General features: G+C 35.7%; 1 protein-coding gene across 6 annotated transcripts in view; it reads left to right on the plus strand.

Annotated features, from left to right (window-relative positions):
* Positions 1 to 23,566, plus strand: part of UNC13C (unc-13 homolog C) — a 239,651-nt gene that overhangs the window by 133,657 nt on the left and 82,428 nt on the right. For all 6 annotated transcript variants that reach the window (XM_074600306.1, XM_074600305.1, XM_074600303.1 and 3 more), the window contains 7 exons: positions 5,003 to 5,172; positions 6,904 to 7,019; positions 8,459 to 8,622; positions 16,886 to 17,036; positions 19,691 to 19,759; positions 21,144 to 21,233; positions 22,320 to 22,448. In XM_074600306.1, coding sequence (XP_074456407.1) covers positions 5,003 to 5,172; positions 6,904 to 7,019; positions 8,459 to 8,622; positions 16,886 to 17,036; positions 19,691 to 19,759; positions 21,144 to 21,233; positions 22,320 to 22,448 — 889 coding nt within the window. The remainder of the gene's footprint in view (positions 1 to 5,002; positions 5,173 to 6,903; positions 7,020 to 8,458; positions 8,623 to 16,885; positions 17,037 to 19,690; positions 19,760 to 21,143; positions 21,234 to 22,319; positions 22,449 to 23,566) is intronic.

Below are 23,566 nucleotides of genomic sequence, written 5' to 3' on the forward strand. Positions count from 1 at the left end.
ATAACAGAGAACTATACTGTGCAAAACCAACTGGGTACTAGAAACCTGCAAATGAGTTTACTGGATTTATCTATTCTAAAGATTCTTTAATAAGCAGCCAAGTCTTTGAGAGACATCCTACTACTTAAAGTAACTGTATCTCACAGCCTCAGCCCAAAACAAGATTGCAGAACGCCTCTAAGAACCAACTCAAATGATAAATTGTTTGTTCAGCAATAACAGTTTTCAGTTCCACAGTACGGCATGTTTGGTCTGAGTCTCTTTTTCAAACTGCTGTCAGTCCGGGTTAATTTTATACAATTCTGTTTATTAAATTATACAATTTTGTTATAACAGAGTAAACTAATGCAAGAAAAGGCATAATTAGTCTCATTCTGCTTTATCAGAAAGCATGGCCAATGACCACACTGTTAAAGTATTGGGTCTGTCTAGATTAGAAAAGAGACAAGTAGTGGTGGTATATTTTTAACTACTTTTTCGTGCAGCCAGAAGACACCTTGATTTTTATCTGTTTTCCAATTAAGTCAGTGTTGATTCACTGAACGAATATAGCACTTAAAAGAACAAAATACTGTCTTTCAAAATCTATTACTTCAGTTTGTGGAAGACATCTGAGGTATATGTAATGGTCTACAACTAAAGCAATATCCATTTGAAATAATGATATGAATAGTAAGTGTATCTGTGGTACCAAGTGGTACGTATCATGCGTTCTTTACATACCTTAGTTGACTGTATGTACAAAAAGAATTCAGGTATTTTTTTAACAGGCTAAACAGAAATAGAAGCTAACAGAGAAAGAAACTGAAAACAAAACACAGCAAAAAACAAAGATAAGGAGATAAGGTACTTCAATTACAGTACACCACAGCGATTCTTCAGCAAACGCTCTTACATAGGCAGGCTGACAGTCATCAGCTGAAGTAGTCTATTGAAAACAAAAAGTCTTAACCAGAGTGACTTCTCTGGAACTTTGGGAATTCATGTTGGCTCCGGATCTGATGTTTCTGGAAAGTTATGTAGTTGAATATTATTTGGATCTTGGAAAGCCTCATTGGAGAGCAGAGAGAATGTTTATAGAAGAAACTTGTCTCACACTTTGCTGAGGTTTTTTATAACCACTGTTGGGAATAAAAATGCATGCTAGAGCTTCAGGAGAAAAAAAAAAAAAAACGCTAACTACACTTTGAAAAGGAGGAATGGGAGAGAAGTAAGGAAGCTACTTGTAGAGTGATTTAATCTGTTTGTGAATCATTAACCCAGCTGTAAAATTGGAGTAGGAATAGTATAATGCTTCCCTTTTTAACATTTCTTTGTTCTGTCACTTTTGAGGATATTTTTTTAAAAAGAACCTGATCATTGGCTGTGGCATTGAAAAGTTTCCTACTAGAGTACAAATTCTCCAAAGCTTTTCTACCACTATCTGTCTGCTCTTGAACTACGTTGATGAGCGCTGAGGGAATACGAGACCAGTTCTAAACAGATTTGTCTGTGACAGGAAAGATTTTTCTCCACTTCTTTGGAGCTCTGATTAAAAGTAGTGTGTTTGAGTTTTAGACTACTTATTTGTGAAATGATTGGTTAAAAGTTGATTTAGAAAAAAAAATGGTAAGCTACAAAATGTGCAAAACTGGAAGAGCAAGCAAAAGTATTGCAAAGGCTTGTCAGTCAAGTTCATTTTCTACACCTCAGACATAACCTACTTTGTCTGCTGATTGCTTACAGAATGTCAGTAGGACATATTAAAAAAAAATATTTTCCTTAAGTTATAGATATAACACTTCTGTAGAGTAGGGGAGAAAAAACCCTCTCCACCTAGACTAACTATTCAAAGTATGCAAATTTCTTAGTGGATGTATGAGTTTTTACTGAAGATTACAAGGCAAGAGTGCTGTGATGATGAACATATTTCTTTTTGAAAGAGTAGGAAATTAGTCTCCGTACATTCTTTACTGGCTGCTTCATTCATTTGCATTTATTTCTGAAAGTAGCATAGTATCAATTAGTTGTTATTTTAACACTTCGTGCAGATCTCTTAGATGAGATGTACAATCAGGTCATGCCACTGCACCTAATGTCAAATTTACATGGGGCTACTATAGTAAAGATAGCTTTTTATTACATTTTTTATTATTCTAGCATTAGAATAAGCAGGAATTCTGTGAGGATTATTTCATGCCTGTGCAGCATTCTGTAAATGCAGAAGTAATGTAGAGTCACCAGAGGGTTCATAAATTATTAAAACTATCTCTTCTATTAGTATCTCTGAATATACTGCAGCTTTTCCAGCTTTCAAAAGCATCAGTATCTTCATTCTCTGTGTGCTAAAGAACAATTCACTTCTCATCTTCCTCTGTCACACTTTAGTGAACACTTTTACTGAGCATATACAGCAGAGTGCCTAGAAGAGGAACACTCAAAATAGCGTACGTTGTCTTTGCCTTGAATTCCCTGGGCTGATTTTCCTGGACAGAGTAAGCAGAAGCAGGAATCCCACCCAATGCTTTTTACAAAGCCACAGAGCTTCTGCACAGATATTACCAGTGACTAAAGCAGAATGTGCCTCTCATTATATTGTGCTGTTTCTGAGAGGCTGAGCAGGTAAGTAGAATCATGTAGAGAAAGCTCTGTAACTTTAATAGTAAATCTCCCTGCAGTCTCACTGCCACAGGGCAGGTCAGTAGAAATACATGTTCATCCACCCTTCCATTCTTGCATCAGTAATCTATGCTAGTTTTGGGGTCTTGCACAGGAATGTTACAAACACATAGCAGAGCTCGGGGGTTAGACACGAAGATGAGCATGCTGGTAAACACATTGCTTGTGATAGGTCTCATCATGTGTCACTGACCTAAGATTAAAGGAGAAAAAGATGTGGGAGAGGCAAATGAGGATATCAGGGAAAAGTGCAGTCGTCCTGACATCTGAATAAATATATCAGAGGGAAATTGGTGTTGTCTTAGGAGAATAAAATTATGGTATGTGTAATGCAGTGACATTTAGTGCCTTTTTTTATGCAGCATCTCCCTGAGAAAAAAGCAGGAACAAGATTCCTACTGATAGCACAGATATGGTGATGAGTGTCATGTAAATGCCTCACCAGGGATGGATCTCCCTATGCCACTCTAGAAATACCATGTTTAACATTTCTATTGTGTGGACAACTAAATGCAATTCCAGACTCTAGCAATGTAAAGCAATAATTCAGGGTTACGTTTTAGGAAAACTAAATGGTTTCTGCCTGGTTTCTTAAGGCAAAGATGTTTATTTGATCCATTTGTATTTTCCTATATTTTCTATGTCCATCATGTTCTATGAAAATAGGTGGTCAGATAGATGAGATCCTAGCAGTGTCCTCAGTATGAGCTCACCCCATAATAGACACCAGGGAGTCTGTATGAAGGAGTAATTTATGAAAATCCCAATTATGGGAGAAGATTCAGTAGGTGATTGCAGTTTGTTAGATGTCAGGGAAGCAGTCATAAGACAAAAGGAATCTAAGCTTCATTAGTTTTGCTAATCACAGAACAATGTGTTTTTTAATTACCACAGATATCTGCAATGTTAAAATTTGGAACACAAACAGACACCAGCATTTCTATGATGCTGAATAATGTCACAGTGAGGCAGAGTAGAAGCTGCTCATGCCATTTTTAGTGACTGATTGGCATTGACAGTAATAACACCATTTAAAGCACTTTGTATTTCCAAAGCCCATTACCACCACTAATTAATTCTTAGAAAACCCCTGAGGGGTGCCAGTTGGGAGATAAGTTATAGTATTACTGTTTTAATGCTGGGAATGCTGAGACAGATCACTGAGCAGTGACAGTGCTTGGAATAGAATTCAAGTAAGAACTCTTAATCTAGTGTCAAACTAAGACCTTGCTGAAGATGAAAATTTGCTGCTACACTTTAAAGCTATATTTAAAGATAACAAAAGAAATGGATATGAAAAAAGCCCCGGTTAGTACAGATGCATGAGTATGACGTAGTTTATAACGACTGCCAGGTCTATGCTAGCCATTAAATGTCATCAGAAAGTTTTTCACTACCACCTACTTCTGCAGTCAGTGTTAGGATGTTCCAATGAAGTAATCAGAAGCCAACACTGACCAATAGTAAACAGTCCTCATTGTGGCTGATAGGAATCAGCAGCAGTAGAGTTTCTTTTCCATTTCTGTGCAAATATATGCAGCATGGAGCTGGGAGTAAAAACTTTTATCTACTTGGAACTCTGCAGATTGCAAGTGAAACCACCTCACTCTTTCATACATACAGTAGTTTCTCAAATCCACTCAACTCATGAGGGGTTAGTAAGCCACTTAAATTTGCAAGGAATTTTTTAGTATATGGTAGTCTGTCCCTACTCTTTCTCCTTACCAGGGAATGGAGCTCTGGGAGAAAAGTAATATATCTTTTAAAGAAAACAGCTACTTATTTCCCTAGGTTTTTCTGATTGCCTGTCTTGTATTGCTGTGACGTTTGTGCATATTTGTTGTGGGTTTTTTTCAAAAAATTCCTGCCACGTACTGGAAGTATTCTCTAAAATTTTCCTCACTTTTTGTATTATAACATTCTAGGCTACTACTTTTGTAGTCTACTGTAGCATTTCACATAGCATTCCTAAATGAATAAACCTGATCTAACTGTATCTTAACAAGTACCTAAGATATTTGTTAAATAATCGCATCAAGAAGTACACATTTTAAAGTAATTAATAATTTTAATGAGATCTTGGTATTTCTTAATACAATCCGTATGTTTATAGAATTCAGTCAAGTTGATCTCTTTACTTTCTCTTATATATAGTAATTGTAGTTTCATCCCTGGCAATGGTATGGCCTTTTTTATTCCATTGAATGTTGCAGGTTGCTTGTATTCTGTCACTTTATGCAGTTAAGCAATTGTATGGAAACTGAGGACAATGAATTAGACAGCAGTACAAATGTTTGTAACTTATGTATCACTCATATTTTGTATTTTATTATTATTTTTACAGTGAATGCCATAACTCTACAGATAGAATAAAAGTGAGAGTATGGGATGAAGATGATGACATCAAATCTAGAGTGAAACAACATTTCAAAAAGGAATCAGATGACTTCCTTGGGCAAACAATCATTGAAGTAAGAACACTGAGTGGAGAAATGGATGTATGGTATAATTTAGGTATGATTCTTACTCATTTTAAAAAAAAATTTAGGTAGAATCTCAGTATCTGTAGATTTGGTACTTCAAAATATATAGCTTTGGGACTAATATACGACTTTTAAAATCTTAAATATTACAGGTTTATTTGAAAATGAAAGATACTTTCTTAGTTTTTCATCCAGAGTTTTCATCACAATTACAGAGAGCAGACTAATCACAACAATATCAAAGAAAAATATTTCATTTTAATGCAAAATTAAAAATATGTAAGCAAACCCAACATTCCAGATGAGTCAATTCACAGTAGCATTCTGTGGGAAATACATCTACAAAGATACATAGAAAAATCTAGCAAATATTTTGCTTGTTGTCCACACCCATTTTATCACATATTTAAAAAAAAATATTTATACGCCATTCTGGGCCTAATCATCTTTGTTTTTCGCTGTGTTTAAACCTGTGGTTCTTCATGAAGTTTGCTTGCTTGAGTTTTCTGTTCTGTACATGTCAAATGTGTTTACATGCAGAGTCAAACTGAAGACAGCCTCCTGAAGCTCAGGATGCTCTCTGCCGTCCTTAATGACTGCACTTTCTTGTCTGGACACGTCTTAAGATGTACTATTCTTTAAACCAGAAATAAATCAATGAAAGTGTGTCTCAGAATGTATTTCCTTTATCTAAATCTAAGCATACAACTGTTCTTTAATTCTAAAAATCCTTTTGGGTGCACTAAATGTTCTGCAGTAGCCCTTTAAAAGTTAACTTCCTATATTTGATAATAAAATGTGATAGCAACATTTTTATCTAGATTGCCTGCTCTGTGAAAACTTCAGGTGAATTATGTGACAGAATTTTTGAAATTGAAGAGCATTTGTTTCCTGATCAACAATCATTGTTTCCTTGTCTAGTGTTTCATTTCCCAGGGACATATATAGAAGTGTTATTAAGTATTTAATTTCTTATTTTATTCTTATTGTAAAAGAATGTTTTATTTTATTCTGATACATACACACATTGACACAACTGCATTATGTCACATCATACAGAAGAAAGAGGATTGAAATAAAACAATTGGATTTGTGGAATACCAATTCTTATTAATTGTACTGTCATGACCACTCACAGTCACAGCACTTTCTGAAATAATCATAAAAATTGTAATACCTATTGACTCAGTTATACTGCTACAGTGGATTGGAAAAGTGAAAATTGGAGTCAAAAAGATCAGTAACCTCCACAATGAGTGACAGCAACTAAACGGACTAGCATAGATAGTGTAAACAAAGTTCTTCATATAATTTCTTCAGTAGGATTCAGCTTAGCTCTGTAATTGAGTTCTGCTAAGACCATTTTGAGTTTCTCTCAGACATAGTAGTTCAAGTTGTTGCTAAAGTCTTCATAACTAGAGGAAAATATCAATAATGAAAATAATAATAATTAGTACAGATACCAGATAGAAAATAGAAATAATGTTTATTGAAAAGGGAAAAGTGTTAAACAAAGTGCTGTGCAGCCTGGTTTGAATTTTGCAGATAAGAATAAGAAAATTCTGTACTTCATAGTTTGATATTCTGCTTCGTGGCCTGAACCATATGTGAGGTATGAAAAAAAATTCACTTGTTCTCAACAGCAGGACTTTCTGGCTTTAAAAAAAACTTTCTTATTAAGCTAGAATGATTTATGAAAGCTTTTCACATGACATACATGTATTCTTGGTAGTTACTAACATATTATTTTTCTGCTCTTCAGAAAAGCGAACAGATAAATCAGCTGTCTCTGGTGCCATTAGATTGAAAATCAATGTTGAAATAAAAGGAGAGGAGAAGGTTGCTCCCTACCATGTGCAGTACACCTGTCTACATGAGGTATGTTGGAGAAGTTAAGGAAAGCATATTATAAATAAGTTACTATTCAGTTGTTGGATAAGGAAAAAAGGCTACAGAATATTAGAACACTGTAACAAAGTTTAGATTTACCACTTTGTATTGCTGATGGCATATCAGATTCAGAGTCAAAGGCAGAACAATGTAACACCAACAGATCATCTCCGCTCACAGGAGCTAGAAAAAAGAGGTGGAGTCAGCTAAGTTCTCCCCGTACCGTATTTTGTTTTAGCATTTTGATGCTCCATACATGCTTGCTAACACCAAGAAGATACAACAATTTCTGTATATTACAGAAACATAGCTATTAATTGTAAAGGACTTATTTCCTGCTACATTAATTCATATTTTGGAGACAGCAAGAAAAAGCGGGAGCAGCACAGACAATATAAAATTTGGTTCTTCTGTCCATCTAGATTGCTTTTGTCAGCATTGAATAAAAATCATCACTGATTAAACCAGTGTGTCTTTCAAAAGATTTTCTTTGTATTTGATTTCTCTTCCCTCAAACAGTGATCCACGTTGAAGTTCTATTCTAAAAATACAAGTACTTTCTGAAAGCTGATAGGTAATAGATGGCTGAAAGTTCAGCACTAGTATGTATCCACAAAATCCCATGGTTCACTATTTGTAAAATTGAATGTTGAGGGCATTTGTGCTCATAGGCTTTTAACTTGATATTGCAAGTACTTTGACCGGTGAATTAAATGGCAAAATTCTGTTGCTTTAAGATAATCCACAAGACTGTTATGGGCTAAATAGCAAAACTGAAATTATTTCAAAGTTTGGGGGGGGTTTGGTCACTGAAAATAGGAAATCAAATCTGCTGCTGAGTTTGTGCATACATATGTGAAGCTAGGTAATCAGAGAAGCATTCTATGACAACATCAAATTAAGTACTGGCTGTGGTTCCTAAGGTTGCTAACTTTATTGTGTGCCTTTCACTAGACAAGTTTCTGCAATATTCCTGATAGGTTTCCTGTAACTGAACAGTTCTTAAATAATGAATTTGAAATGTATTGGTCATGGATACACTTAAAGTTGAAGCACTATGTAGTGAGCATTATAACATCACAATTCCATTCATTAGCAAGGGCATATGATAGAGAAGAGAAAATTTCTGCATGATTTTATGTTGCCATCTCTCTGTGCCAGTTAGCTGACGTGACCTTATATCAAGGAGGTAGATCAATGTGCTGAATCACAAGCCTGCACTACCAGACCTCCATTAAAAAAAAAGTGTTTAGTGTCTTGGGTTTTTTTGTTTACCAAATGATGACTACTTAGTGCCAGTCTTCAGAAAAGATAAAACAAAAAACAAAACAAATCAATGAACATATTGATGACTATTATATAGGATATACTTGCAGAATGCTACTTAAAAGCTGAAAATTCCTATTTGAAACATTTCTTACATTTAGAATCTATTCCATTACTTGACGGAAGTTAAATCTAATGGTGTTGTAAAAATCCCTGAAGTGAGAGGTGATGAAGCCTGGAAGGTGTACTTTGATGATGCTGCACAAGAAATCGTAGATGAATTTGCAATGCGCTATGGAATTGAATATATATATCAGGCTATGACGTAAGTATTATTATGTCTGGGTTTCTACTGTACTGTTAAGAAAGTCATGAGTTCCAAGCCTTCGTGCTTTCATTCTGCATTTGACTCCCATTCCTGATTTAAAATTCTTGTTATCATTTTTGTCCATCTGATTCTCACAGAAGTGTTTCTCATCTACAATGGAATTAAGTTATATTATAAGCATTTTATCAACTGTTACTGGTATTACCACTAATGCATTTCTTAATCCTTATGATATTGATATATGGCAAGGATCGGAAAGACTTCCACTGTTCCAGATGGGATTGGAATGGTAGAACAGCATTTCACAAGCTCTGTACTCCTTTCCAGGAGTACAGAAATCATCACAGAACACTAGCAATGGCTATAGTAAACTTCCATAGTATATGTAAATAATTCATGCAAACCATTTAACAGTATTAGAACCTGTTACTACATTGTCTGTGCTAAAGTGGCTGTCTGATTACTTTAGAACACAGCAGCGCGAGTGTAGAGGCCCAGGGATACAAGAGCTCCATCATTGTGTTCTTAATTTATCCAATGAAAAGGACTATATTCTGCTCTTACTGCAGCCATAGGAAAGCAAAGGGCTCCAAATGAGTCCTCTAAAGAAGAAATATAGAAAAATTTTCCTATGGAAAGCTGATATTATGGAATTTTTAATCAGAACATGTATCTAGTTTCCTCCATCTCTTTACAGTACATCCTAGAAAAAATTTCTTATAATAAGTATGAAGGCACATAAACATGAGGTGTTTTCTTTTTATTGCAGGATATAATGACACCATCTGCTATTGCGGTGAACATATCTTTCACTTTATGTAGCTCATTGTGAATTATTGTAATGTAGATCTAATAGAAAGGTAGAGGATGTATTTGTAAAACATATGTTTTTAATGCTATTCCTTCAAAGACCTTAAACAACATTGCACAGAAAAATTAATTTAGCTTGACAGTTCCCTTGTGGTATTGTAATATTTGCACTACGTATGGAGGAACTCATAAATATTTAGGCTTTCATGTTTAGGTTCTCTTTAGCCACGTATGTCTTTACATCTTGATTAAGTTATGTTACTTAACTAGCATAGTATTATAGTTTTATAACTTCATTTAAATTGGTATGCCACTTTTACCAAAATGTTAATCTCTAAAATGGCAGAGCTGTTCCTGCTGTATGTATCAAAATGAATACAAGGTTTTACATGACATGAATTCTCAAAAGCTATTAATGCCAAGGAAGGACTGTTATTACTGTTTTTCTTATGAAATAAAGCACTGATTTAGCATTAGTGTTTCCTTTTAACTATAGCCCTGGTAGTTGGTTATCTCAATACAACACGGCTGTATTTTTGATGGACAACCTCAACTGAAAATGATTTTGAAGTTTCTTTTCCTTCATCTCTTGAATGCTAGTACTCTGAAATTTTCCAGAGAAAGTTAGAAACTGATTTGAGAAATTCAAATGTAGCAAAAATCAGCATTGCAAAAATAGCAATATAACTGATATGAGAGTCTTTTAAAAGCTTTTTCATGTAAGAGTGTTAGAAATGAACAGGTTGTATTTTCATATAAAGAAGATGCTTTTATTTTTTTTAATATGGATTATTATTTATATCAGTAAATAACATAACATACAGGTACTCATGAAAATGAAGTACATTTAGTCTGAACATCTAACATGGAGCTGGGCAAGTACTGCAACACATTTTTCAGGAATCCTTACTCAAAAATTCTAACCAAGCCATTTTAAGTTAAATGACCTACTTTGGTTTATCCTCTTTTTGTTCTTGCTTTCTTCTGTACCTTTTCCATTAAGTTTCCTTGCTGTTGATGACTGAAAACCAGGCATTTGAAGGCAGGTATAATAAGAAAATGAATTTGATATTGGTAGTCAAAGGTAATTTACACAGGAAATAAAATCTCAGATTTCATTGCCATCATACCCATGTCCACTTACATTTTAAAATGTTGCATGTTAATAATGAGCAATCCCTATTTGAGGGGTAGGCCATGTACTGTTTAAGGCCGCATCCATTTTAAGTTAAGAATAAAATCAATAACGATTACAAAAAATCAATAATGATTACAATAATGTAATCTCAAATAATACTTGGAGAAGAATATATATTCCTATGCATTGTTTTGCTGATTCATCTGCAGACATGTCTCAGAGCATTCAGACTTTGGGGAGAAGAGTAGTGAAGACACTAGATCTATCATGGGGAATTTTCTTTTGGATTATTATCTGTTGGGTTTATTTGTGTTTATGAGATCACCTTTTTCTCCTGGAACAACTCTGGGTGAAAATGTACCGCTTCTTGATTTGGAAAATAGAATGATCAGATTCCATTTAGTAACAATGCATTCCTGCTAAAAGAAAAGCAATTTTCTACCATAGAACAGAAAGAGAATTTGAATGTGATCATTTGGCCCGAAGGAATATTGTGTAAGCATTTTATGCTTGAGAATCTAGTTGCAGAATATTTCTATTGCATGTCTCATGATAGCATTCTACGTTAAAATGTTTGCATTTGTAAATGCAGAACTGACTATGCTTTCATAGCCCATGATCCAGACCCCAGAGAACATTCACATGCTTCTTATGCAGTGTATCAGACTCCAGTGAGTTTTAGGGTGTTGCTAATTAAGTGCTCTTTTTGTCTGAATGTAATCTTTAAAATTCGTATTTGCAATTTTAAAATCACCTATTATATAAAATCTCAGTGCCACTTAATGATAGGCAGTCTTGACCCTTTTAGGTATGGGTAGACAGCATACGCTGGAGTAGGAACATATACTATTCTGCATTACACAATGTAAATCTAATTAAGCCTCCCTAAAGTACCAATTCCTAGAAAAATTTGGCATCCTGTTCTGCTAAAGTAATAAACAACCCCACTTGTCTATCGTTCCAGGTTCATGCTGTTGGCTTTGTCATCTATGGTCCTCTTAGTAGACCTTGATGATTTGTTTCTGGCTCTCAAATTAATATTTGTTTATATATATTGCTTTACAGCACGGAAATAATGTTGCAAAACAATAGCCTTGTATTTCCAAATACACTGAGTATTCTCGTCAACCACAGTTGTGCCAGCACAGCAGAGATAAACAAGAATTTAGATCAGCTCATTGTTTCAGTGCCTGACTGCTTCATGGAAAGAGGTGACCAACTAAAAGTCTGGAAAACATAAAGCTTAAGCTCTTTTCCTCTCTCAACCAGCTCAGCAAGGAAATTCTGCATTTTCTGCGATTTAAAACATGTCATGTGTCAGTGAGTGATTGGTTCTAGATCAGAAGGAGATCCACCACGGAAGCCTTATTGGAATGTGGATATCAACACAAAAGATATCACCCAGATGGTTACTTATCTGCCTTAGGCATTGTCCTGAATGAGACCTTTTTCATTAAAATTACAAAGAGAATGAATTCAAGTGTGGCTACACCTGTTGTTTGAGACAGATACATCCATGTTTTTATAAGACCAAATATAGACGGTTCTTCCCTAAAGGATGCCCATTTAGAAGGGGTGTTTTACTCTCAAGATACGGATTCCAACTGTCCAGATCTTAAGCAAGGAAGTGTGGTTTTAAGTTACCAGATGTGGAATTCACATGAATAGAAAATCAACCATTGACCCAAAACCAAAATACAACAAAAAGCCTGCTTATGTTGCAGTAACTGCAGCTCTTTGAAAAGTCTTGACTGTACAGATCCCATAACCTGCTCTTCTTTCTTATAACTGTTATATTCCTCCACGCCTCATGGAGTCTGTATTGGGAAAAGAAATGAAAGGCAATTGCAGCCTTTCTTATATGGGTCAGAAGAGATATTTTTTTAATGATAGCTACATGAATGATACATGTATACTCCCAGAAATCAAAGCACGTATGTGTGAGAGAATAGGAAAGAAAATAGGTATGACAGAAAACAGATTAACAAAGAAGAACAGCTCAGTGATCCAACTGGCCTTTATTTTGATGACTGCAGTGGTGGATGGTGATTTATGCTGTAAATTCGGCGTCTTGAAGGAATCATACTGGAAGTTTATTTATCTACATATATTAAGCCACCTTTCCACCACCAAGAAAAAAAATTTTCCTCTCATTCATCTTTCAACATAATTTATTTCTCTTTAGAAGGCAAAAAGCAGAGCACGTGTCGAAACAGTGTTTGACTAGACACTGAAATTATACATAGCATCAACATCCTGGATTTACTGTGTAGTGGAGTCAAGTGCAATAAAAGCTCTATTAAGATCTTCGCTTCTTACTGGCAAGAGTCACCACAGGTAGCACCTAATGCTACTAAATCAGCAACACAGTTCTTATTCCAGCAGGTTAATGGGAATTAACTATGCCATCTTCTCCTCCTCCTAGTCTTCAGTTAATGTGGCTGCATCGCAAAAAGCACACAAATCACCCATTAAAGTAATTTTCATTGATAGCATTTGCTTACTGAGTACAGCACATTAATTAGCCTTCTTTCTTTGACGATTCATGCTAGCAGAAAGGTTGGAACAGTCACAGGCACTGCATATTGGTAAGGAAATTGCATAGTAAGAAAGTTGAAGCAAGCAGGCCTGGTTTTACACATGACTGTTAAAGGTTACCTGAAACTGGTGAGAATCACCTGACATCACTATTGTATTTTATACAAAGGAAGCTATTGTTCTTCTAGTTGATAGGAAACATGTGACATACAATGAAAGATTTTCCTAAGAGTAGGTAGCTGTGTTGTGCTTTCATTAGATTCACATTATGGAATTTAAAAGCATTTCTGAAAAATACTGGCAATAAATGAAAGGTTTGGTAGAATCATCCCTATGAGCCACATAGCTGAGAATGCTGAGTTCTAGTCCTGGCCCATGTGATTGATTTGCTGTGTAGGTTTCAGCAGTTTCTCTCATTTTTTTAAAATGGAGGTAATAGCACTTAGTGATCTACCTTACAGGAATGCTGAAAAATATTTGCAAAGCACTCTGAATATGACTACCATGATACAAGTTTTAAGTGTGTGTGAATATATATATAACCACATTGGTGCAAGGCTGTGTGATGTATAAACCCAACATGAAAATACTTTAAAGAGAGTCTAATGCTAGAGGAAGCCAACAAAGTGCATTTCCTGGCTTGGCCTGGAAAGGATGCAAATATGGAGGGACATACAAAGACTGTAGCCCTACATTCTCTTTTGTATGAGCCTGCTTGTCTTGCATCCCATCCCCAGTTGGATCCCTTCTTTTCCAGTCTCTTTGCCTTGCCAGGTAAACTAGAAAATACAGCAATTACTCAGTTCTTCAGCCTAGTTTTGTAGTGGAATTAAGGACTTGATTCATCCCAGTATCCACTCCTGTTGAAATCTTACATCCTTAACGCTTCAGAGACATTGGATGATACTTTAAAGTAGCAAAATAAAGTAGTAAGAGAGACTTTATGTGCTTCCTTGTGCTGACACGCTCCATTCCCCCTGTTTTCCTTTTGAAAAATATAAGCAAAAAGAAGAAGTAAGAGTTGTTTGGCAGATATAAAATTGCAGATTACCCCAACGGGTTATGAAAAAGGCATCTGCAAATATACTAAGTCAGTGGTGTGGGAGACCCTAGAAAAGATAGCTGTTGTCTCTTCAGTAGAAGCAGGTTTCTGAATCCCAGGAACATCAGAAAGCGGGAATGTGATGAACAGGATCGGTCACAAGAGCATGAGGCAGAGTGAAGGAATTTAGAGGACTACTGAGACAATAAGAGGTTATCAAAGTATAATGCAGGTAGAGTGAGTTTGGGTCCAGGATTGCAACAAAGTAGAAAGAGCTCAATTGTGATATCTTTAGGAACAGGAATCCAAATACAAGATGCCAATAATCTTGAATTATGTGGTTGGAGGATTATTTGGGCAGTGACAGCAGTTAAAAGTATTCAGTTTAAGTTCAGCAGGACGGAGTTCAGTTGTACCTTGTGTTAATTTTTTTCTCTTGGATGGGCACTCGGGCCCAGGTGGCTCAGGCCCAGCACACTGTTCTTCCTTATGCTCCTAAGGAGAAACAGTAGAGGAGCCAGAGGCTCCAGCTAAGAGCAGCACGCTGCCAAATCAGAGCCTTCAGAATACAGAGAGCTCCAGACTGGTGGGAGTTTCTTCATTCCCTCCTGTTTGACCGTTGCACTCATTTTCACCATCATCTTCTCTGCCTCATCTCCCCCACTCTTTTCTATCTCTATACATATACTCTTTATTCCTTTATCTTCCTCACAATCCTGCCTAACTATAAATCTTGAAATTAAGATTTTATGTTTTGCAATGATGTTCACTCTCCTCATGTGCTAGATCTTTCATCCATCTTGTCTCTCATATTTTCTTATGTTAAAAGCTCTTTCTATGTTATAAGCAGGCATCTCCTGTTGCTTTGAACAAGCAAACAGTGCTGCTACGTTGCAACTCTGGGTTTGGCTGGCGCAGTACAATGCACCAGCAACCAAGTTCTTTGGACTTTTAATTTTTATAGGCTCAATTTTCATTTCAGTTTAAGAATTTGAATCTGAATAAAGTTGGAAGTCTAAATGCTTTGCTGCTTCTGAGCTTTAAGAACTAGCAAAATAATACTTGTATGTGGCTTCCCACTTTGAATACTGTATATTGAGAGCAGGTTTACCTTTTTTAATGACCTGACATAATGTTCTCACTGATTCAGCAGTGTTAAAATTTCACCTAATAAATTCTAGTTGCTCATAAAGCAGACTGATTAAAAATCAGAGCTGATTTAGTACACTCAGACCTGGGTGGAAGTCAGTGCTGGGGTTTTCTTACATTTGATGGGAGGTGCTGCGAGCAGTAATAGTCTTTGGTTTCTTTAAGAAAAGTGAAACAGAAAGGTTACTAGCAAGTCAAAATTATGGAAGATCAAATAGAAAACCACTAAACCACTTCACACTGTTATTTCGTCTGTGATTGGCACTCAGCCCAAAATTCTTACTTTCAAGATTCTGTTGAATATAAGCCTGGAACTCCGTCCAAAAAAATGCTTCCAGTTACAAGCTCTAAATGTTGGAATGGCTAAATGCTGGCATCCTGAGGGAGGCCATGTTCAGCCTGGGGACCAGTTGTATTCTTCAATGCAATCTTGTGTGGCAGTTTATTCCTTTGCCCGCTTCCTTTTGTTACTGAATTCAACATTACATGAGCATAAGCCCTTGTATTTGTACTCAGACCTAAGCAGCTTTACGTACTGCAGAAGGAAACTCCTCGGTACCAGATCTTCTCACAAGCGTCTTAAAACAGCTCTAACTGAACTGCTCTTAATGGGAGTATGAGGCTCGCCCAACCTTTTCTCCTTCTTCTCCTACTGCTACTGCCAGCTTTGGCCTTCAATAGCCAATGGAGTTCATCACTCTGAACTGCCCTCCCATTCCAGTAGCTACTTCGCTGTATAAATGCCCATATTTCTATGCTGTGTGCATACAGCACAAAGGCAGTGGCTTTAATCTCTCTTGTTAGTCTGAGCACTGTACCACAGGACTGGCAGTGCTGTAGCTTCTCTTTGGGATCAAGACAGTCCAGATCGGGGAGCTCAGATAGTAGTTACAGGCTAGCGAGAGAATGTAACTCTCCTCAAGCTCTGCAGGAAATGGGGGATAAAACCTTTTCACTTCTGAAGCCACAAATGGGCTCAGTGACAGACTTTCTCTTTTCTTAAACATTGTTTCACAATATGAAGTTGGTTCAGGTTTAACAGATTGACTAACTAAACTTTACCAGCCAGAATCAAAGTGAAATAGTTTCAGTTATGGCTTAAATCAAATCAAGGTGAACCCAGAAGTTGCTTGATGCCTCACCTTTCGTTAATAATGTAGCCTAAAATACAAGCCACAGTAAAATGCTGGTTTGAGTCTTTTTTGTTGACATCAATTAGATCCTTCTCCACTGGAGTATAGAGCTCTTGTGGCCCTTTATGTTGATAAGTTTGTGTTTGATTTTAAATTTGTGTTTAATAACTAATGCTTTGCTTAATAGCAATTAAGATCGTTAAATCATGGGTTTATATTTAGGATTAACAGAGTAAGAAGCAAATTTGAATCTGATGTGTTGAATTTGAAAGTATCAGTGCGCAATAAATGGCAATTATATCAAACATGCCTGGATTTTTCTTGTGTATCTGCACAATTGTCTATGAGATAGCTTGAAAGTTACATCATCGGAGCTGAAAAGAAATTGTGGTGAGAGAAAGTGCAGAATCTTTGCCATTTTTAATAACTGTCAGTTTGTTTGAATTGTAGGCACTTCTCCTGTCTATCTTCTAAATATATGTGCCCTGGTGTTCCAGCAGTTATGAGTACGTTGTTGGCCAATATAAATGCTTTCTATGCTCATACTACAGCAGCGACTAATGTATCAGCCTCAGATCGGTTTGCAGCTACTAACTTTGGGGTAAGTAGACTTTCTTTTTAGTAGAATACTAGTGCTCTTTTTTTTTTTTTTTTAATCTAATATATGATACCATATTAACTTCTAATTCAAACATTTTTTTAAAAGTTGGTCATTTTAAAGAATAAGAGTTGCTGTTAGCTTTTGAAAATTTTACCCTGAGTCTCTACAATCAATCACTATAGAAGATAAAGAGACGATTCAGTTCCTTATACAGTGAGATGTAAGGCATGTAGGGTAGAAAGCACTGGCACACATGCATAGTGCTAAAATCAACAACAATCAGTGTTTGTTTTTATTGCAGTGGGGCTTGCAAACTAGCTGCACTAGACTAAGTATCGGTCGCAATTGCTTTCTTGAGCTATGTGTCATCAGTGAACTCGTATTAACCTAATGGATCTAGCCATTAATACTGTTCTTCTTCTCATAAGAGCCTACAATGATGGACTCTTATTTTTGCTGAAATAATGGCGCATTGTCCAAGTCCTGGATTTAGTTCTCAGAAATTTTAGGAGGAATACCAGCATCTCAGGATGTGGTAGTAATTTTTTTGTTGTTGCTAACTTTCCTTCTGTGGATAAGTGTCTCACAGTGCGGACTTCCTAGTCTTTGAACATGATAAAAAATAAAGATACATTTCCTTTGTATTCCAGTTTGTTCACCTACCCTCACTGGGCAGATGAAAGCAGGAAAGAAGAGTTCTAAATACTCCTAAAGTAGTATTAATGTGAATATATTTTCAAATTGAAGGGACGTCGTAAGTCTGTTTAAAAAAAAAAAAATTAAAAATCAATTAAGTCACTATTTTCAGGTCTGTTCAGTCCATTATTTTTTTAGAGAAATATTTACTCTAAATATCAATTTATTTCTCTTTTAAATTTTAAGTCTGGTGGAAGTACTCACATATAAATGTACCCAGGGCTGGGTCTTTAGTTTGGTGGCAGCATGTTCCTGAAATAGAACTTTGTCTCCTGCTGCTAGAGGTTTGCTTTGAAAGAGGAATCTTAACATTGCTCCATTGCTATAAAGTAAAAAAGTTTTATAATTGAAAAGCACTATCAGAATATTTATGATTTACTTATTCTGTTACCATGATAGCACAATGTTGCTATGTTCTTATTCAGGTTTTCTTTTATAAGCTAATTGATGGTTTATTATGGAATGACTCTACATCTTTCTTCAAACAAGGCTACTCTTTCAATGTTCAAGGTCTATTGACCTTTGAGTTTGATCCAGCTTTTGAAATTTAGAACATTTTTGCTGGATTTTCTTTTTTTTTTTTCCATTTTTCTAACGATCAGAAGTACTTTTATCCTCAGATTGGACGGAGATTAAGTCTTCTCTGATGTTAATGCTAGTTTACCTTTGACGCAAATTCTAATCCAATTCATAGTTCAACAGATGGATAGAAAGACAGTAGTAAGCATCACTAATAGAGATTTGGAGCTCTTTTTTCAAACAATTGACTTATAGGCAAGATATTAGATTATTTTTCTCTCTTGGGTCAAAAGGTATTTGTTAGTGGATAGCTGCACATCATTCATCAAAAAGAACATCTCAAATTCAAGTCCTCAGGCTACAGCTGGGAAGGATTTGGCTGACTGAATATTTCAGTACAGTTTTATAACATGACAAAAATGTCCCCTTTTGATTGATCCCTTAAGGGAACTGTGCCAAATTAGTGGCTTTTGGTGTAGGTTAGTGCTCCACTGAGGAGAGAGAATGCACAAAAAACTCTATTCACCCATTAGTGCTGATCATATTTCAGGGATGGTGTAGGTACAGTCATGCATTTTGAGAGCTCTCAGATCTTGCTACTTCCACAAGCCTGCTGCTTTCACATACACTGGCAAGGGTTTCTGCACAATTTTGTGCAGTGGTCTATGGAATATGTTCTAACATGAAGATTGGTAATTAGAAGCTGTCATTAGTATTACTTGAGAATGGCACAACTCAGCTGGGTATCTCACAGCAAAATGTTTTCACTGCACCCTCATCTATCAAGATAACAAGTTAATCTCCACTTTCAAAAAGGGAAAGCTATAACTGCATAGTATTACGTAACTTATTCTTACAAAAGCCACTGTTTCTGAAGTATAATTTTCAATCATACTTCTACAATAAATTCTGCTGTAAATGAGCATCATTTCTTACACACTAAAGGGAGGGGGGAAGAGTGTGAGCAATTACAAGGCAAATATAAAAATTTAACAGGTTTACCTGTTTTAATAAGCCTTGCTAACATATCTTAAAACCTTGGTCTTTATACTGTATTGATGCCATTATTGCTTTTTTGCGCAGAGACATCAGGCAATGCTTTTCAGTTCCTCAGTACGTTGAGTTATTTAACAATGCATCAGTCATTAAGAAAGGAAAATGCTGCGTAGGAAAGTGTGTCACCTCAATTATGTATTGCACAGCTGCACAGTATGAATGCATACCAGGTAAATCACAATATAGGACAGAAAGGGAAAACAAAGTGATAAAAGATACATTGCATGGCCTTGAAACACAGATATCTCAGACCAGCACTTTTATATGAAACAGTGGAAAACAATCTATTTTTCAAATAAGAATGGAAGGCAGCTTTCTAAAAACCCACCAATTACAGGAACCTGCAAATTCTTATGCAACATATTATTGTTTTCTTTTTACAGAGGGAAAAGTTCATAAAACTGCTGGATCAATTGCACAATTCTCTGCGGATTGATTTATCGAAATACAGGGTATGTGCAATGTATTCTATCTAGAGGAAAACTCAAATTTTTTTTGCGTAAATATCTCTGTGCGCTTTATCTGCTTAAAGAAGTTTTAGAGATTAATCCCTCTTGTGGAATAGAAGCTGAAAATACCGGGTGCTGCCATGAGACCCCAAATCCTTTGGAACAAAAACTTATAGAATTTAAGCAGTTTAACAACAATATTTTCCAATGAAAAAAGTTTTTATTTTCTTTCTAAAAGATAAGAATGGGTGAAGGGATGAGGAGACATTCAAGAAAGAGTAGGATTCAACAACTTTGGTTAAATTAACCTATAACTTGATTAAGTTAATTCATCTGGGAATTACCTTCACTGACTCATGTAGCGCCTATTGCGGGTGCTGCTGTATTTATTCTGAGAGGCTGACATCTTTGCTACAACTTCTATGCTGAGATCCTAGGAATGTTGAAAGAGACTTGACTCCTCATTTTGCTACATGATAGGAATTCCAGTTTTGTTTCTGCCTCATGGAAGCTCTTTCCACTGAGGTATGCTCCAAACCCAGCCTTTCAGGAAAGCAGCATGCCCTGAATACCTGCCAGTTATCATACCGTTCTGAACTCCCTCTCCTTTTCCGTTCCACTGGATCATGAAACTTTTGGATGATACATAACTGATTAGGGCTCCATCAGCTATGGCTCTCCTTTCAGTTTCTAGGAATGGCAGCCTCCACTTCAGAGATTTCTCTGTTCATCTGGCCTGCTTTCTAAAATTGAAGGAGAATGGGAATGTTTAAAAGAAACCCAAGGTATTAGAGGTAGTAGAAGTTGCACATACTCGGTTTTTAAGACCATATCCTTCATGCAGCAGATATGTTCATCCTAGGATCCTTAAATTTTGGAGAATGTTATCCAGATGACATTGGAGCATGAGGATATTTGGCTGATGTTTTAATAGTGTGAAGCTGTTTAAATAAAATTACTTCCCATCAGTCTTCCACTTAACCTAGAGATCATAGCAAACATTTCATATATGATTTCTTCATTAAGCTTGCTGCTGCATTTATGCCTACAAGTGATTTAAGTACCATGGAGAACCCATAAATTATTTTCATTAGCAACATTTTCCAGTCTTTTTGTAATACTTTTTACTCCATTCATATTTTGAAACTATCACAATATTTTAAATCACTCATATTAAAAATACAGGAGCATTATCAGAAGTGTTCCTATTCATGTAAAAGGGATACTCATCACTGGCTTCCTCACAGGCAGAATTCAGGTAACGCATGAACATTTCTAATCCTTCCAACAAGCATCTTTGTTTTCCTAGAGGGTTTTTTTCCTAGCTGTTCAAGGATCTTACCTGTAACTCCAGTTTTGCATGATTCCTCTCTTGCTGATTCACCAGGATAATTTTCCAGCCAGCAATTCTGAAAGACTCCAAGATCTGAAATCAACTGTGGACCTGCTTACCAGCATTACTTTTTTCCGAATGAAGGTATTGTCCTTTATTTGCACAATGACTCTAAAAAGAAATTAAAATGCTGTAGCCTTTTATTTTCCAGGAAAATCATGCTCTATTTAATACTCTTAATCAATTCATCTCCTTCAGTTTTAAATTAGTTCTCTCAACTTACTGAAGATCATTGAGGTAAAGTCATCTTATTCATACTTTCTGTTAACAAAGTTGTAAAAACCATTATCTTTGAAAAATAAACTACTACCTTTTCTTTTTTTAACAATTATTTTTGCATCACCTGAAGGAAACAAAATTTTACCTTTTTAATTAGTTTAAAGTCAAGTCACATAAAGCAAACTCAGTTGAACTCCTTAGGAACATGTGTCATTTAGAGTAATGTTTTCCTTAGGAGTATGTGTCATATAGAATAATGTTCTCCTAGTAGTATCGTAAAACCACATGTCAAACAGCAAAATAGGTCTGTTAACTCTACTTGCTTTAGTCACTCCAGATGTTGATATCTAGGTGATCAAGTGCTGAAATATTTTTGGAATGGAATGGTACACATTGGTATTACCGGATGAAAATACAGAAATACAAAGCAACGTTTGTCGTAATAGCATGTAATTTCACCTTGTTAGGCCCTACATAAAGAGAATTAAAATAATCCATTAAGTTGAAGTTCAAATTACTGAATCCTTAAGTGGAGGAGAAAGCTGAACCCTTTGCTTTAAAAAATGAAGAGGTCTTTGGCTGATATTCTTATTCAGAGGAAAGCACATAATGATACAGTCTAATTATTTCCTAAATAATGGAAAAACCTTTAGATTTTCCACCTCTAGTGAAAAACCTAAAGGTGTAAAACCCTTGAGTACGTATGCCTCTTTCATTATATGAATAATTTCATTCAGGTAAAACAGTGATACAATCTACTTGCTTAACTTAAGTATGTATTTTAATGCATCTTTAAGATCATCTCAAGTCTACACATTTTTAAATATTTTCATCATTATTATATTTCAGTGCTTTTCATCCTGTATTACAGAACTATATTCATTGCAACACTTGGATTTTTTGTGTTCAATCTGAATTTGACATTCTACCATTTATGAAATATTTTATTAGGTCCTTGAATTGCAAAGCCCACCCCGAGCCAGTACTGTGGTGAAAGACTGTGTAAGAGCCTGCTTGGACTCAACTTATAAATACATTTTTGACAATTGCTATGATCTCTACTCACAGTTAGTGGATCAGGTAAGGCCAATATGGACTTGTTTCATGCTATTGCTCATTAGTTTACTGTAAGTAAATACAGAGCATTCCAGTGTTCCTTCACATCAAAGCACTCAGGTTATTTTCTTTTTCTTCATGTGAGAAAGAGCAATATATTATAAATAAACCCAAAGATGGCTATGAACTCTGAAATGTTTAACAAGATGAGTTTCAAAATGAACATGTTAACTCATAACTTAGTCATCACATTGGACGTGACTCTAAAATTATCCGCTGGCTTTAGGGAAGATGACTTTACATTGATTACTGCTCATTTGAGATCCATAATAGAAAAATAATTTTTAAAAATCTAATATTTTACTTCCGTGGCTTTAGAAAAGAAGCATTATAATTTGCTGAAAGTTATATACTGTCTTTCGAGCCTGATATTTTAACACCTATGATACATACTTGGATTCAGTCTTCAGTAACTACTTCAAGAAAGCAGAGGATAACTCTATAACATTTCTTAATATTAGTCTGTCAGGCTGAACTGCCAATGCAAAATAATTATAGCATTTGTTGTATTCCAAATGCCATGCAAAAGCTATGAGTGTGCTTTTTGCTATAATATGGCCAGAGTTTATTCTGCAAGTAATGTTAAAATTAAGAAATTTGTATCTGCAAAATTATATAACGGTCTAAAAGGAGCATCGCTGCTTTATCACAGTGCCTCTTGTTCCTTACTCTTGCCTTTGGGGTGGTACACTGGAAAAATGGTATTTCAGTGACTCTTCCTGCCTTGAAAAGATTGTTTGGCAAATGCACATTTGCTGTGTAATGTATAATAGATAAGAACAGTTATACTACATGATTTAAGACATCAAATTTTATCTGAAAGTACATCTCACTTGAATCAAAAATATTAATTCCTGTATTTCAGGAGAGGCAGTACATGCTATATAGTCAACTTTTCTGAAATGAGAATTTATTTTCTAATGTTGAATTCCTGTTACATGAGAAAACTTATGTTCAAAGCTTAGGAGCTAGAGGTAAGATTTTCTCACCAGCGCCCATAGGCACCCCACACTCGTGTGTGTGTTTATTCTCCAACAGATTATATTGCAAGCTGAGTAGCAGTATAAGTTAGTAGAAGGAGC

Source organism: Larus michahellis, chromosome 9 (assembly GCF_964199755.1).
Source record: "Larus michahellis chromosome 9, bLarMic1.1, whole genome shotgun sequence".
In the NCBI taxonomy this organism is placed as follows: domain Eukaryota; kingdom Metazoa; phylum Chordata; class Aves; order Charadriiformes; family Laridae; genus Larus; species Larus michahellis.